The 16,619-nt window shown below is 40.3% G+C and overlaps 2 protein-coding genes across 3 annotated transcripts; one reads left to right on the forward strand and one right to left on the reverse strand.

Annotated features, from left to right (window-relative positions):
• The first annotated feature begins 708 nt into the window (after positions 1 to 708).
• On the forward strand, positions 709 to 7,514 carry LOC307249679 (uncharacterized protein). Of its 2 annotated transcripts, none has more exons than XM_080026522.1 (6): positions 709 to 849; positions 2,568 to 2,772; positions 2,898 to 2,981; positions 4,345 to 4,392; positions 4,546 to 4,584; positions 6,561 to 7,514. In XM_080026522.1, exons 2-6 carry the CDS (start codon positions 2,665 to 2,667, stop codon positions 6,630 to 6,632), a joined length of 351 nt encoding a protein of 116 aa, XP_079882648.1. In that variant the 5' UTR covers positions 709 to 849; positions 2,568 to 2,664; the 3' UTR covers positions 6,633 to 7,514. The 2 variants fall into 2 exon arrangements, with proteins under 2 accessions (XP_079882648.1, XP_079882649.1); XM_080026523.1 differs by lacking the exon at positions 709 to 849 and adding an exon at positions 1,046 to 1,147.
• Positions 7,515 to 10,067: 2,553 nt separating this feature from the next.
• On the reverse strand, positions 10,068 to 14,623 carry cUnh3orf18 (chromosome Un C3orf18 homolog). The gene is made up of 5 exons (XM_080026004.1): positions 14,408 to 14,623; positions 12,697 to 13,120; positions 12,447 to 12,472; positions 11,832 to 11,961; positions 10,068 to 10,683 (listed from the first exon to the last, which is right to left on the reverse strand). Exons 2-5 carry the CDS (start codon positions 12,955 to 12,957, stop codon positions 10,603 to 10,605), a joined length of 498 nt encoding a protein of 165 aa, XP_079882130.1. The 5' UTR covers positions 12,958 to 13,120; positions 14,408 to 14,623; the 3' UTR covers positions 10,068 to 10,602.
• Between the last annotated feature and the right edge of the window lie 1,996 nt (positions 14,624 to 16,619).

Below are 16,619 nucleotides of genomic sequence, written 5' to 3' on the forward strand. Positions count from 1 at the left end.
ACAATTCTTTAATGAATTAACTTTTGACATGAAGAATAAATAATAGAGATGACATTTGATATAAGCTTTTTACATGTTCTACATGAGGGAAAATTAAAAGTGAAATGTGTCCTGTTGCCAAGACAGTTATTTTACCAAACCAAACTTTCCAAACAAATGCACATGGGACGGCTGGCCTGCACACTTTATTCATAAAAGGCCCCATTTAATGTGTATCTTCTTTGCTATGACTGACAGCCTTGTATCTCCTATGCTGTAGGTGGGGATTCAACAGCAGGGAGAGAGAGAGTGAAACCTCTGCAGTCTAGACACTCTGATCTCACCATGATTTCTTCTGAAGAAAGCTAAAAAAAACTTTTTCCCCCTTTTCTTCTGTGGGGAACTCCACCCCCCCCCCCCCAACCCCCCCCCCCCCCCGGACCCCACTTTGGAAACCCCGGAACCAGATTCTACCCTCCAGTCTGCAGCCCCCCCTCTCTTTCTCTCGCTCGCTCGCTTTCTGGAGTGGGTGGTCCGGTCAGCCTTTCGGGGCGGGGTCCTCTGTTCCAACCCTCCTACTCTCATTCTTTCTTGAAACATGCTTTAATAGAGAAAGTATGCAATGCATACTGCTCAGCTACAACCCCCAATTATACTGCAACTGGGGTATTCGTGACTGGACGTTTGGGGGCATCACACACATTTCCGATTAGAGGGGGAGGAGAGAGAGAGAGAGTTTACCCTTTTCATTCCAACCAATGAGACGGCCGATATATGACTATATTGCTAGCATTGAGTCTTTTAGTTGTGCAGGGGCACGAAGTGAGCCGAGTGTGTGAACTTCCAGGTGAAACTGCAGACCGACTCAGGGTAAGTTAAACTCGCTCTGCGCTCGCTTCGGCGCTGCCTGCATGAACGGGATCACTCATCCTGAACATGGAGCCTATAGCCTGAATGCATGCATATGTCCAGGCCGATAGGAAAGGAGAGCTTCTGCACCTGTGTGCCTCGCCTTTGTCCTATTCGGATGAAGTTTTTGTTTTAAATTATTATAATGTGCCGCCCTCGCAGACACGCGGTTCGTCCACTTCGGTGGACCTGTTATCACTGCAAAGCCCAACACATTAAAGACCGATTGCGCAAGTGATGGGGGGGCTGTTGGTGTGTGGTGAGTGCCGACTTTACGCTTTAAAACACTGATGGCCTCGACTGTTGTTTTTGGCGTTTTGTGTGTGTTGCCCGTTCCTCAAGTAGTAGTTGGGGAGGTTTGTACCCACAGGCTCGCTGCAGGAGCGCCTCACGCACCTTCTTTAAAACCTGGAAAGGAATGTGTGTTTTATGGTCGCAATTGCCGCCCATATGCAAAAAAGTACATTCAGTCCCGTACTTGACTGCCAAACACAGGCGAGTCAAGCGGACGCTCCGCCGCTGCAAAAGGAGTGCAGGGCGCTTGTTGTGTTGTGTTGCTCCGAACGGAGCTTATAGCCTAAGCGACAGGACGACGTCGTGCGTCTCGTTTGGCTTTAAATCGACTCAAAGAGGACGTCGATTCACTCAAATTACTGACTTCCTGCTTCAGTGCGGCAGTTTTGATAGGCTGTGTTGGCAATTAGTGTTTTGCACATTCCTGACAGAGACTAGACCTTATGGAAAACGACCACCTTGGGACTTTTTTAGAAGTTAACATCCTTAAAGACATATTGTTAGAACAATTAGACGGTTAATTTACATGTCGATACTTGGAAAATTAATAGTCTATTTTGATTGTTTGGGGGAAATATTTTCAAATGTTTTCTTTTTATGCCAACTTTTCCACAATGACAGATAATGAAGTGTAAAGTGTTGCTGTCTTTCTTTGTCCCATTTTGGTTTTGGAATGTTGGTTTGGGACACAGTATGCACAATGTATGTAGGCTACATGATTAATCAATTATCAAAATAGATGCAGATACATTTTCTGTTTGACTTATCAACTAGTCTTTGCAGTTCTAAAGTTGACTCAAGGCTTGCAAACTCAGACTTTTAACAGTTTGGCGTAGTGATTCTTTACATTAAGACTTTGCTTGTATTTTCTTTGCGAGCTTGTGCAGCTAAATTATCGTCTCAGTTGCACAAGTATTGCAGACGTTGTTGTCGCAGCATCAGCACACCTCTGACATACACAACCCCCATTAAGAAATACCTGACAGGGGGCAGATGGGTAGGCAGCGTGCGGTATAGATGCAGATTTTGGATGGGAGATTGAGTTGTGAATATCTGTGCTACTTTTAGTCGCTGGACACCACTCTCATGTTTCCCTGCGTTTGCCAGAGTCCCGGCCTGTGTTTCCGATTAACCTGGTGCCAAGGCTTATGTATAAGCAGTTCCCACGCTTGCTCTTGGAAGAGGTTCCTGTGTGATTCTGAGTTATCCTTTTCAATGATACTTTAATGTGGATAAGCATACAGTGGCTGATTGAAATTCACTGTAGTGCAAAAAGGGAAACAAAATGAAGTGATATAACATAAGTTATTATTTTAGGATTGTTAAACTGATTTTCCAAAGTATCACATCTTTTTAATGTCACTTTTCTCTTCTCACATCCTTAGCACCTGATACTCAGGTTCCTCTCCTCTTGAAGCCCACGAGGCCGCTCCACCAGGCTTTGATGCCCACACTCTTTGAAGCAGGTGGACAGACACAGGCATGAGTGACAGTGGGACCAAAGAGCCGTCTCCCCAGCCCAGCACTGCCCAGTCACCTCCTCCTGAGCCTCAGCGCAGGGGCAGGGGGCGGCCTCGGAAACAGCAGCAGGTAAGACTACGTTTTTAAGTTTTATTTTTGCTTTTCATAGTTAAAAATAGTACTGGAATACTAGTCTGATCAGGATTCCATTTTACTCGGTTAGTTACTGCTCCACATCTGATCTCCCTCTACAGGAGCCTGTTGGGCCATCGCCTCCAAAGCGACCGAGGGGACGACCGAGAGGCAGCAAGGACAAAGGGCCCAGAACTGCACTGAAGGTTTTTAACTGATTGTAGTTTCTATGATATTAAATTGTAATTAAACAATTCTAGCAGCAGCACCGTGTTTTTGCACTAGTCCTACAATCTACATCAACAGTCGGAACTATTCAGACACCCAAAATGTTCAATTACAACAAATGATTTTTGCAAATATCTTCTTAACGTTAGAGAATATTCAAAGATAGAAATGAGCCTAAGCTGAATATCTCCATTGTTTATTCTTGTAATGCATGATGTGTAAAGAGGGAAATTAACCACTTACCCTACTACAATTACGTGACAAACATTGTTAATTTTGCAGTTTACTGTTTTAAACAATAACATTTTGCCATTATGTAGCTGAAATCCCTATGTCCAGCTGTAATATTAACATAAATGCATCTGTAATAATTATTCCATAATATTTATTCTTTAACTTAATACATTTTATAATCAAACACTCTGAAAGGAGATACTTTTCCTAATTCATTTACTTTCGAAACCTGTGTTAATTTGAATGCAGGAGTTTTACTTGTAGTGGAGTACTTTTACATTGTTGTATTGCTTACTTAAGTAAAGGGTCTGAGTGCTGCTTCTGCCACTGTGCTGTGATGGGGGGGGGGTCACTAATAATTTAGAAACTCAAACCTCACTATATTTGTGTGACTCTAAACTACAAGCAACATTGCTGCATTGATATTAGAGAATTGTTGGTACACACAAAATACCGAAACACACTGCAGTTTTGCTAGATCATAAAGACGTTCAGAAGCCTGTTGTGTATGTTGGAAGGCTGTAGTGCTGCCCCTGCTGGCAGCTTTCCAGCATGTAGTAGATGTAGATGTGAACCATAAAATCAAAAAAGCAGAAATCCATTTATCCTCTTGTTTATTTTGTTTGGTTGGGAGGGACACATTAGAGACACATTTTCTAGCTTAATCACACTGGAGAGGCAGTTATTGTGAGGCAACAGAGCCTGTTACAACAAAGTAGAGCAAGGTATTTCATGCATGAGCCTGCAATTAGACATGCCATTCACACAAAGCAAAACCTATTACAAATGCGTGCGGTTAAATATTATTTGACTGTTTGAAATCATTATTTACTCTTTTCGTGGGAGAGTCCCTCCTTCATGTTCAGGTTAAAGCTGATGCAGTAGCATATTGAACATACCGCTATGCAGGAACAATTGGGCTGAGAAGAAGACATTTCTGGTAGTTGTGTTGCAGTTGATGACAATGCCAACCAGAAGTTTAAGCTGCTGCCAAAAACTAAAATTCTTAAAATGAAAATGTATAAGCCCTCAATCTTAGATAGTGATCACTGTGACAGGATATAATCTGAACCCTCCTTTGTAACCCATTCATCTGTTCTTTCTCAGAAAGTAGAACCGAAGGAGAAACGAAAACGTGGGCGACCAAGGAAATGGGTATGGATCAATCGTTTGACAGTCAGAGAGACATCATGGAGTTAACTGTAAATGTATGTCCAAAGCCTTCAGGGTGTCTGTCGGAGCTGTACAGTCCTTGAGGGCGGCTATCCCATCACGTTTGATTCACTCTGTTTCCCTCTCTGTCCACAGCCCAAGAAAGTAGTCCAAGAAGCATCTGAAGAGCAGCAGGTGAGAAGAAAAGCGTTTTTTTTAAGGTTTTTGTATTAATATAAGTGAAGCTCCATGAAATAGTTTTCAGGGCCATGTTGGGTGGCAGATGAAATGTATGTCTTATAATCTAACGAACTGAGCAGCAGAATAAAATCAAAAAAGCAGAAATCCATTTATCCTCAATGCACTTGCACTTGCGAAGTTCATACTCCAACAACTCTGCAGATTTGTCAAATAATTTGTCCCATCTTTTACTTTTTCAGTCATTTATTGCATCACACTGAAGCTTTGTCAGTCACATTGTCAGTGTGTGACTTTAGAGTAATGCAACCTATGCTTCAGTTGAATAGAACTCTCATTTTGTGTCATCTGCTTACCTTTTGACTAATATCAATTTCATGTATGATGTGGGGCTTGTTAAAGCAGTGCTCATTTGCATAGATCATCTAATTTAAGTAATTGTGGTTTTCATAAGCTTGTGTTAAGCATAGAGCTTCAGCATCAAACCTAAACTTCTTTCAAAAGAGCTGTTGGGCTATAGTGCTGCTGCAGCCTTCATGATTCCAGTTGTACCCCATCTATACTTTGATATGTGAACACAGCTTATAAAATACAACTGGCTAAGACTGATACAGCACCTAAAGTTGTAAGGGAATTAGCATTATAGCCTTTGTTACATTAACAGTGATTATAGAGAGAGAGAAAGAAAAAAAACAGAGACACTTCTGAGGGTGATGACATACAGTCCTAATAAAATCTTATATATCCTATCTGGATATTACATAACATATTCGTGTTTATCTTACCATTAAAACATAAGCATGTGACATCTCTACCATTGTGTCCTTGAGTAAGGCACTTAATCCTGAACCTCCAGGGGCGCTATACTTTGGCTGACCGTCTACTCTCTGACCCCCGCCGAAGAGGAAAACTTGACAGGGGATATGCGAAGAGACAAATTTCAACGTGCCTTTTGTACGAATCTAAACTGTTTTTGCTTCTGCGCCTCCATAAACACAAATGCAAAACTATACGGCAAAGAAAAGACTTTGTCTGCAATACTTTCCTTCCCCCTCTATCTATATAAATATATATATATATATATATATAATTATAATTATTAGTATTTGCATTATGTATGTGAGAAATACACATTTGGATCCTCAGACAATTCTATGGGCCAGTTTCACAGACATGGATTAAGCCAAGTCCTGGACTAAATGGAATTTTGTATGGAGATTGTCCATTGAGAGTACAATTTAGTCGAGGGCTTGACCATGTCTGTGAAATTGGCCCTCAATTCGCTAAGCTTGCGTTTGGCACATTTTGATGTTAAATGTAAATAAAACCAATGCACCTGTTCTCTTTGCTTTACCTAAACTGACTTTGCAAGGATGTGACGAGTTCTTGGAAATGCACAGATGGCGGTGCTGAATTCCCCAGATACACCTCCAAACTTCCTTTTGCGACATCCAGTTTTGGTGAATGAACGCCAAAGTGTTTCCGAGAAAACTTCTGGTTCTTTCAGCCACCCTGTTAACTTTTCAAACAAGGGAAACGTTGTGCAACATGTCACAAAAGCAGGCAGTCATCTTGATGCCCCTCGCCTGTCTTATCGCATCCTCTCCGCGGAGCAGTTAGTCAAAGATGCTTCAAGAACTGAAACCGTTGAGACAGATTCCCTTTCTCAGACGCATGCACGCGAAGGGGAAGAATGAGTCAATGTAGAGAGGGGAAACCTGCTCTCACTCTTCTCTTCCTCTGTCTTCTTGGTTTCCTGACATAACCGTCGTCTTCCTCCCAACTCTAGGTCTGACAGCTGGACCTACTTTCCCGCACGCAAACACTCAATCAAATTGTAACACTCATTCTTGTATTTGCATGCTCTGCCTAGTATTGATTCATTACCTTGCTCAAAATGAGTCACTAGACTGAAGATTAGACAAGAACAAGAGAAAGTGACTGTGCTTTTGGTCCTTTGCTGCTCTGTCCAGGTCCCCTCAGACGAGGCCAAGGAGGGTCCCTCGCAGAGTGAGAGCATGTCATCTCAGGAGGAAGGGGAGTAGATGGGATGCCTCTCTACCTACCTCAAGGTTTGGCCCCAAACAAACGGGGGTACAGTCTGACTCATATCTGTGATGGGGATTCAGGAACACACACACAAAAAAAATCATGGCAGACAATGGTTTTTTCTCCTGATCTGACATTGTACCCTGGTTTTGTTGGTTCACTATATGAGTTTGGTGAACAAACTCTATTTTAACATTGAAGAATTTCATCTTTTGATTTGGCTTTTACGCTCTTTCTTAAAGAGAGTTAGATTAGAGTAGATTGACATTGCACTCTGTGCAGTGAATTTAAGCAACTGCCAGCAGCTGATTATTTTAGCTTAGCTTAGCACATTCAAACAGGGTGAAACAGCTAGCCTGGCTCCGTCTAAAGGATACAAAATCAACCTATCACATAAGCTCATAAATCAACACATTGTGCACAATCGTGCACTCGTTTGTTTAATCTACAAAGAAACCAAAAAGTCTAAAAATCCCAATTTTATCACAATCTGATGTGCCTTCGAGTTTTAGAGGTGCTAGTATGCGGGGGTTCTTACCCTTGGACAGAGCCAGCCTTTTTGCTTCTAGCTTTTATGCTAAGCTAAGCTAAAATATTTGTATTGTTGTGTTGTATCAATCTCCTCATCTAACTCTCAGCTAGAAGTACATTACCCAAAATGTCCAACTTTTTCTGCTTTGCTGAACCCCTCAGCTCGTACGTGCGTGTGCATGTGTGTGGTGGTTGTATGGAAAAGGGATGGGCTTGCGGGCTCTAAATGAGAGGGGGGCAACAGAAAAAAGGAACCAAACTAAACCGTTGTACTGAAACATGTTTCTAAATCAAGTGTCGTGAATCATCATGTGAAATGGGAGCAAGACGTTGACCTTTTTTTTTTTTTTTTTACAATGTTACTATATAAACATGGTGCGCTGAAGTCATTATTATGAAAGTACACATGAAAGGTTTGATTTCAAAATGAAATATCCAATTTTGCAGGGGGAGAAACCTCTTCTGTTCTTTGCTAAGGAAATAAAAATGCATTGGATTGCTTGAAAGGTGAAGGTCAACGTATGCAAGAGGGCAAGAGCACAGTGTTCAGGTTAATAACCTCAGTGTATTTTCTTTTGTTCCAACCAGCAGCTGTTCTAAGAAAAATAAAACATCCAAAGTTTTTAAATGGATACCTCTTTTTGGTAAGAAAAAAAAAACCTTCACATATATACTTCAGTCAACAGCAGTGTTGACGTGTAATTTTACCACACTCAGGATTTAACTATTACAGTGCTTTTACACCATATTGAAACCTCAGGTACAAAATTATTCAGGAACATGTTGTCATTCTACTCAGTAATAATTATTGTGCTGTGTTTGTTGTGCATTTCTGATCTGTATTTGACATTACCAGTATGCCTTGACAAGAAAGACCTCATTTTAACCTCAGTTGCCCTCATTTTCTTAATCTCTCATTCTACCTCAGTAACACAAAACACAGACCATCTCCAACAAAGTAACTCTCCACTCCCTCAGCAGCAATGACACAAACACACACAAACACACAACCAACATGTAGTCAAAGCGTTTTCAGGCCTATATACATACAAACACACAGAAGCAGACGGCTCAGCAGCAGAGGATTTTACAATAGGTTTTCAAATCAGTGTCATTTCTCCTATAAAACAACTGATAAAAGCTGAAGTGAGACCTAGTCTGTTTCTCTTGGGAATTAAAATGCAGCCAATAGTTTACAACAACTTGATGAAATACTTGCTTTTTAGGGTGTAGTTCTCTATGAAATACTTTTTGGGTCGCTTACTCCTTTCTCGTTTTTACTACATCATGTATTTTCTGATTATTACACTGTAAATTGTATGTGTGACACTCTTAATTCATGTGACTTGAACGAAAGAGGGCAGCAAATAAACCACACAGTGCTGAATTACATGGCGGTTATGGAAAACAACAAGACCGCGTCGTCGCTGTTTCTAAAATTGCCAAAGAAACAGTTGGCGATGAATTAATACTAAACACTGCATCAATAAGCCTGTCTTTGCTTGGCCATGTTTTGAGAGTGAAAAAAAATTACTCAATTTGTTCCTTTCTTTCGTGTTACGCTTTTAAAACCGAGGCGATGACTTTTTGTGAACAAAGACCACTGCGGCTAGAAGCAGCAGCACAAGTAGTAAAGCATGATAATGTCAGCGAACTGACTTTTTAAGGCCCATTAGCTGTTTGAAGTTTACTAATATTAGCTAACAAACTATACCGATCAGCCATGCAGATAGCTTTGGTTTAATTCAGCCTGGTTTAAAGATAGCTGTCTCATTGTTTTGGAAAGAGAAACTAACTATCTGCATGATCAAATAAACTTTGAGTATATAGCCTACTTATTTTTTTTTTTACTTTTTATGAAGTGATATGAAACACGATCAACAAGACAAGATGCAAGATATTGACAATGTTTGGGTAGTTAAAGCATTTAGTGTAGGGTTTCTAGCCTGCATTCTTTTTTCACAAAAAGGTTTCTATGACCTTGTTGGTCAGAATTACTGTGCTTAATCTGGTTGTATATTGCAAATACTTCAAATTCCTAAGTTTCTGCCCCTGTGTTGTCATGCATGGTGGACATATCACTTACTAAATGTTTATAACACAACTTGAATACAACCCATAATACATTTTTTAACGCTGATGGATCTGTTGTATACCAATAACTTTATGGATTTCGGCATTGTTGACTACATTTGCTGCCTCCTGAGTTTAATTCATTTAAAGAAAGTTATGTTTTTTCTTGTTCAACTGCCTTGACTGATTTTTTTTGCCCTCTGGACTACCTCTGAAAAAACTAATACGCCGAGGACATCTCTGCCGAAAGGTTTTGGTTAGTAGAACCTAAGTTTTTTTTTTATCCATCAGGTGTGCAGGCAAAGTGGATCATGAAATCTTGAAATATCCGTCAAACTTATACTGTTGTAGTCCACTCATCTCATCTCGCTACATTCATATCAGCCGACTGAATGGAAGTAAGCCTGAAGGGTGCCTCTTAATTTAACTACAGCTGGGTCAATGTTTGTTATTTAACAAAAGCTGTTTGGATATTTACTCGAGTATATGGGGACAATGTTGTTCTGTGATCTTACATACAGTACTTGATCCATTTTCAAATATTGAAAAGTTGAAGTGTAACTTGAGAAATCATCTTTTATATGCCTTAAATTTAACACCATTTTGTAGTTATGTTATTGACGTGACCTCATCCACTTCATTAATACAACTCAAAAACCTGTGATATATATTTTGTAATGATTCTTTACCGTGTGATTTGTGTTATTCTGCTTCTTGTATCGCTTATCAATAAAATTTCACATCTATCAACTCTCTTTTGTCATAGATTTGTACGACAAAACCCTTGTTTAAAAACTGTTTTAAATAGTTTTAATGTGTACCAACAGAAAAAATTCTTCATTTCTCGACAAAGATGAGACAAAATAGAGGGGGACAGTTCACTTGAGGATGGGAAAACATCCGGTGTTCAAGCTTGTCACAGAAACAAGACCACAAAATCAGTATAACAGTAATTTACTCTTCTCTCGTCTCAGACACGGAAGTAGATAGATATTGAAGCTTGGAAGAACTTCGCTGACGAGCTACCGAAAAAATTGTTTAACATCAAAGACACAACATGATTCAAGAAAACTGTGTCACACTGCATGTGTGTGCCACATGATAACAGTGCAAATATCATAGGTGATGCTTCCCAGTATGCTCCCTTATCATACATGCACAATAATTTTTTTACTTCCTCCCCATCATTTCAAAACCACTTTGATTTCCTGCACTGTGGTAGTGAGGAAAACGATCAAAAGAGCTCCTGTCGTTCCCCCAAAAAATAGTTTTCCCTTTGTTTCCCTTCCTGAGCAACAGTCTGTACGTGGATGAGGCCTGCGGACCCCCGGCAAGATGACATCAGCTAATGGAAGAGAGCTGTTAAGCATTGAGAGCTTTGGCTACGTCTGTAAAGACCAGGCGACTGGGCCTCTGCGTGGTCCCATGGGAGGTTGTGAGAGTCTGCGGAGGAGAATAAACTGTTAGTGACATTTAGATTGCACGTGCTAAGACACAGCAAAGACAGCTGGTGGTCCCAGTGTTACATTATGTTTTTGTTCATTTTAGAAAACTCAGACTTTCTAAAATTAAATTTGATTAAATAGTTAAGGGTTAAGAATGTGATAGATTACTTTAATCAGAGAAAATTTGTCAAGACCAGAGGCCACATGTATAAAAGTTGTTTTTTGTCTGTAGCAAGTTTGATTTTTTAAAATGACTTTTATTCTAAAATTGGTTATTTATTATTAAAAAGTGAGCTTACGTTCATGTTATAAAACTTTGCCGATTGAACAAAACATATCTTGAATACTTTATAAAACAAATCAGACTGCAATTATTTATGTATTTTCTTTATCAGTATTTCTGAACATATCTCATAGTCTCCATCACTGGAGGTGGCTTTTATTGTGTGCTCATGTGTTCCCTGGAGTCTTTGTTATGGTCCCTGATTTAGTTGAAGGAGCACAAAGGAAAGGAAGAAAGATAACATGGACAAAGGTTGAAAGGTTAAGACTTTGTTTTAGTCCATCTAAAATGAATTTGTCTAACCTGCTTGTTTTTTGTTAAGATACTGAAACAATGATGGTGTGAAAGAATCAGGATTGTGAGGGTTAAAGAGAGGTTCAGAAAGATGGTTCATGAGACACACGGGTGATACTTAACCATGTTATTGTTTACCTTTAACCATTGTGCCATTGTCAAAACTTAAAAGAAATAAAAGAAAATAAAGACAAATTATGACAGTTACAGATAATAATGGAAACAAACTGACAGTGCAGATTTCCTCAAATAAAGCACAGATGTATTGATATTTGGCAAAAATAGAGACTTTGTTGTGATAACAACATGTAAAATATAAAGATCATAGCATAACACAATACTTTTTATTTTTTTTCAGAAGTCGCTGCGAAAAACTTTTATTAAAAGTATGTTTAAGTATATGGAGCAATATACTTAATATGTTTTTTGTGGATTCTGTAGTCATCAAACCATTCACCGCTTTGAATGAGAGCACTTTCATTCCAGATAAGAACGTTACCAAAGAGGTACAGCAGTTCATGTGAGGACATAGAACAACCTTTAGTGCCCTTTCCAGCCTACTACTATACCTTTGCATTGGGACCCATGAGCGTGCCTTCCCGGCCGTGGTCCAGCAGTTCCTGTTCCAGCAGGTCGTCCTGTTCTTCTGCTGGGTCAAAGTTGTACATGGGCATGAGTTGGTGCCTCAGCTTTTCCAGCCTGCATGGTGAGAGTTGAGGGGTAGTCAGCATTAAAGTGAGCAGAAATGATGCCTGGTTGTGTTATGCAAAACTAAACATGGGTAAAAGAAAAAAAGGGCTGAATATTTGTTCTCCCCTACTAAATCTCCACCTAGTGCCCTTAGTGCAATTTGTATGATCCCTGCAGTCTCCAAGTCTTAACATTAACTCCAGTGCAACCAACATTTCAATTCAGTTTAATTCTTTGTTTTAAGAAAAGCCCCCCAAGTTCCCCATGTTTGGGCCTATACTTTGCTTTTCGCCCTTCTGGTTGGATGTTTTAGTTGTGTCGCTACTTTTAGTCTGTGCAATGACAATACAACTGAATCTATTCTTATCTAATCTAATCTAATACAAGCCAGGACCACAAAAGAACCTCAAGCTGCAGAACTTCCTTTATTTGATTCCCCAGTGTCCAGCTTTCTGTGATTTTTGTATGAGCAATTAAATACTTTGTAAACATACCGCTTCCGTTTCCGAATATACAGCATCTAGGACAGAGAAAGACAGATATAGTGAGAAAGAAAAACAACTGACTGAAGTAACTTGTCATAACTTAATGATCAAGCACAAGTGCATATTACGTCCAAGTCGTGTTAAGACAAGACACATTGGGAGGACGCAATAAGTCAAAGTATTTCCGGTCAATTTAAAGGAAATAAATTCCTACTGAATCAAACATCATTTTAGAGACAATATTTACAGGATTCCTTACAATTGCCACGGCTAAGCCAATGACCGTGATGATGCCAAAGGGGACAAGCACCATTCCCATTCCCGAGCCCTCCATCACCGCCTCCGGGAACGCAGTGGCATTGAAGCTGGTCTCGTTGGCCGTTATGGTAACAGTCATTAATGTTGTTCTGGAGGTGATATTGTCCCTGGGGTTGGAGGTGGTGGAGAGGAAGGGGTTTGCACCGGTCGTGGCAGTCGTGGAGAGGAAACTTGTTGTGGTCTCTGCTGCAGTAACAGCCATGGTCAGGTGTGACTGATTCAACTGAAGGATGATTTTTTTAAATCTACTGTTGTGACGCTCAGTCTCTAGTGCCTCTCATAGTCAACATAGGAGACTTCCCATCTGGCTTGAGATGTGCTGAGGCATGGATGCTGCTTCTGCCATGTGATCAGGAGAATAACACCTAAGAAATATCATCAAAAATTATTTATTTTACACTTTAGTTTAGTTTAGTTTAGTTTATTTGTTTATAGTTTTGTGGACAGTCCCCTTTGAGAAGGAGCAGCTTTAGCCTATTTGGCTAATTTCCAGCTGTAGTCCCCGGCCAGTTGTCAGTAGGCAACCTACAATACATAACAGTAAAAAAATTTAAAAAATACATTACATTTATAATTACAGCAGGCCTGAGCAAGAAGGGGAAAAAGACAAACAAACATATTGCACACAGTTGGAGCAAGAACAAACAGGCAAGCACAGATGATGGCAAAGATATCAAGGCATATGATATGGCATACTTTTTACACTTATTTGTTAGAGGATTACAAAAAATGGTGGACGGAGGAAGGGTAAATAAAGGTGAGGTGAGCCTTCAGGTCCAGCCACAATGTTTAAACATTATTTCAATTTGGCTCATTATTCTTTATTTCAAGCTTTGTGGAAAAACTTAAATTCTAAAATTCAGTTTGAGTACATCCGACCCTCGATTTCACTCAAACCCCGGCTGATGGTGCCAGGCGGGTTGCGGTAGGTGTTTGGGGGCAGGATGTGGTGGCACAGGCACAGGAGGAAAGTGGCATAACAAACTTGATAACATAGCCTTCTAGTAACCACTCCAACTGTAACGTAAAGTGAGAGGAAATGTGTTGGCAACTTCAAAATCAAACTTACACCTACACACACACACACACACACACACACACACACTCACATACAGCTTCCATAAATATACGCAGCATCCAAAAAGATTGGTACATGTAGGCTTACCTACCTCCCACAAACACATACACACACATCCCATGAGAGTGAAGTCATTTATTATTTAGGAATTGCATGTATGAGGAGTTTGAAATCTTGCAAGCGCCTTCCATTTGAAAGCAGTGTTATATGGTGACAGGAAGTAAGTCATCTATAATTCCTCTCTCCTTAGTGCATCCTGTCTTTTAGGTCTTAATGAGGAACATGTGCTGATGAAGCAAAGAAACTATGAAAACAAAAGGCCAGACTTAGTCGTTGCTGCTCTTGTTTTTGAAAACAACCACTGCACTCCAACGATACAGAGGCTATACGGTTTGGACATCTTAGTATGAACCATGTTATGTTACTACTGCTGTGCATGGTTACCCGATGCACACACGTGTTATTGTTATTTTTAGTCAAGATGCACTGGAGCTCAGCTAATCCGGTCAACGTGACCGGCTCTTGCTCCATGACGTGTCCTCTCTCAGATTAAAGATGCATCAGGCCTACGTACCTCAACATGTAGCCTTAACATGATTGTCCTCAAAGGTGAGCTGCGGAAATTTTCATTGGAAGAGGCAGCATTTCCTCCAGCGGCTGCCGCCCCTCCTCCTCCTCCTCTTCTGCTTCTCCCTCCCTCTCTTTAGCAATGCAGGTACCGCTCGGGCTGTTTACACTGACAAAACAGCCATTTTCTCTGAGGCTGAACCTCCACGCACCAAAGTAACCCTATCCCGGCAGGCTCAGGGAGATCCCCCTCCAGTTCTCCGATTGCCTCCGCGTATCTACTGTCCCCCCGTCTTGCCCTTTCTTGTATTTCACAGAGCAGAGGCTGCTGCTCCAGGGATGCTGCAAACAGAGATGAGTGCGGCAACTCCCGCCCCCTTTGCCCTGCGATTGGTCTAATGGCTTCGAGGTGATAGACGCGGTTGGGTCCCTCAGCAGTCTATTTGGCTTTGCAGAATGGGATTTAACTGCTCCGCTCACCATGGACGTATCGGCTGCACAACAGATGCTCCATGTGAATAACGAATAACTGCATCCGGGTGGCAGGTCTGAGGGAAATTAACCCTATGATTTATTTTCTTCAACCCTCAAGGACCCGAATTTGTCTATGAGGACAAATCTGACAAAACGTTCTCATCTTACTTCATTGTGAAGTATTTGTAGGCTACAGTTATTCACAAGCCACCCATGTGATTGCATATGTGCATTTGTAGGCCAGCAGGCTACAACTAGAAATGTGTTGGAAAAGAAAAAACCATGGTATGTGTTTGATTGTAACAGCTGCTGGGAATCCACAAGTTCTTCAGTTCATTTTGAACAAGTGGCCAGTCACCATGACAAATTCTGAAAGAGTCCAAATCAGTAGTAAGCAGCATAATATGTGTTTATCAGTTATATAATAGGCTAACTGTTTTCCTTCATATTTTCAATATAAATGTCTTATATTGTTTTTTTGTATTTGGACATTTGACTGATAAAGAACCCACGTGTTGACAAATGCAATTCCTTTTTACAGAAACCCGATTTGGTAATAATATATTTTTGTAATTTTGTTCCCTAATGCAATGCAAGACAGTAGTTGACAGATTACTGTAAACTAGCTATAACATCGGCAAACAAGTTTGCATCTCTGTGTTTATAACATTTAATTACATTTGCAATATTTATAATTTACCTTTTCTAAAAACTTAATTGATTTATCTTGTGACTGGGGAGCAGTAGGGGAGAGTGAGGGGAATGAGCCAGTGGGGAAGTAGTGCCACCCCTTGTTTCTAGAAAACCATAGAAGTAATTGGAAATGTGACCATATTTAAGAAGAGACATCCATTTGACTCATCCTGTAAAGAAGGGAGACACATGGAATAAGAAAAAACTGTTTTTTGCCTTTCAAAGTAAAATTTCCATGATCAAGGTTTTTTGATTATTGTGTCTGAACAAATATAGATTTGACACATGTTTTAGTGCTTTAGTATGCTACACTTTGAGTCTATACAGTTATCACAATGTCAGCCCTAAACTGCTCCATCATGCTAATTATCCAAAATTCTGGGGTTGGGGTGATTTGTGCCAAAGGGCCTGGGCAGAGTTATAAGTAAGTAAGTAAGTAAGTAAGTAAGTAAGTAAGTAAGTAAGTAAGTAAGTAAGTAAGTAAGTAAGTAAGTAAGTAAATAAGTAAGTAAGTAAGTAAGTAAGTAAGTAAGTAAGTAAGTAAAATGTATTTATAAAAGCACATTTGTCCAAAGTGCTGTACATAGTGCATTCAGTAGGTAAATGAAGGTAAAATAACAATAACAAAAATAAAATACATAAAGCCCAGACATCCACATAAGATAGTAGTGCAGAGGTAAGACAGTTAAAGGGAAAATTCGCCGATTTTCAACCCTACCTCATCTACCATAATATCCTTTGGGTTCCATTATATCCCCGTGTATTTTTTCAACATTGTCAATTTCGCGGGACCGAGCTTCAAAATTCCACTCACCAGTGACGTTTCTGTGACGTCTTTGGCGAGAGGAAGAGCTTGTGCGCACTACAGCCCCGAGCACCAAAACAAACTGTCTGTCCGTGACGGTTGGGTTTTGGTTCGCATGGATTCACAGGGGGGGGTGTAGGAGCAGTTTTAGGGTAGTTTTAGGAGCAGCAGCATCAGCAACCTGAGACGTTCCATGTGTGTCCGAAAAAAGCGCGAGAGAGGCAGCAGTAACGGACAGTGACGCGCT

Source organism: Ammodytes marinus, assembly GCF_949987685.1.
Source record: "Ammodytes marinus genome assembly, chromosome: 4".
Lineage (NCBI taxonomy): Eukaryota > Metazoa > Chordata > Actinopteri > Uranoscopiformes > Ammodytidae > Ammodytes > Ammodytes marinus.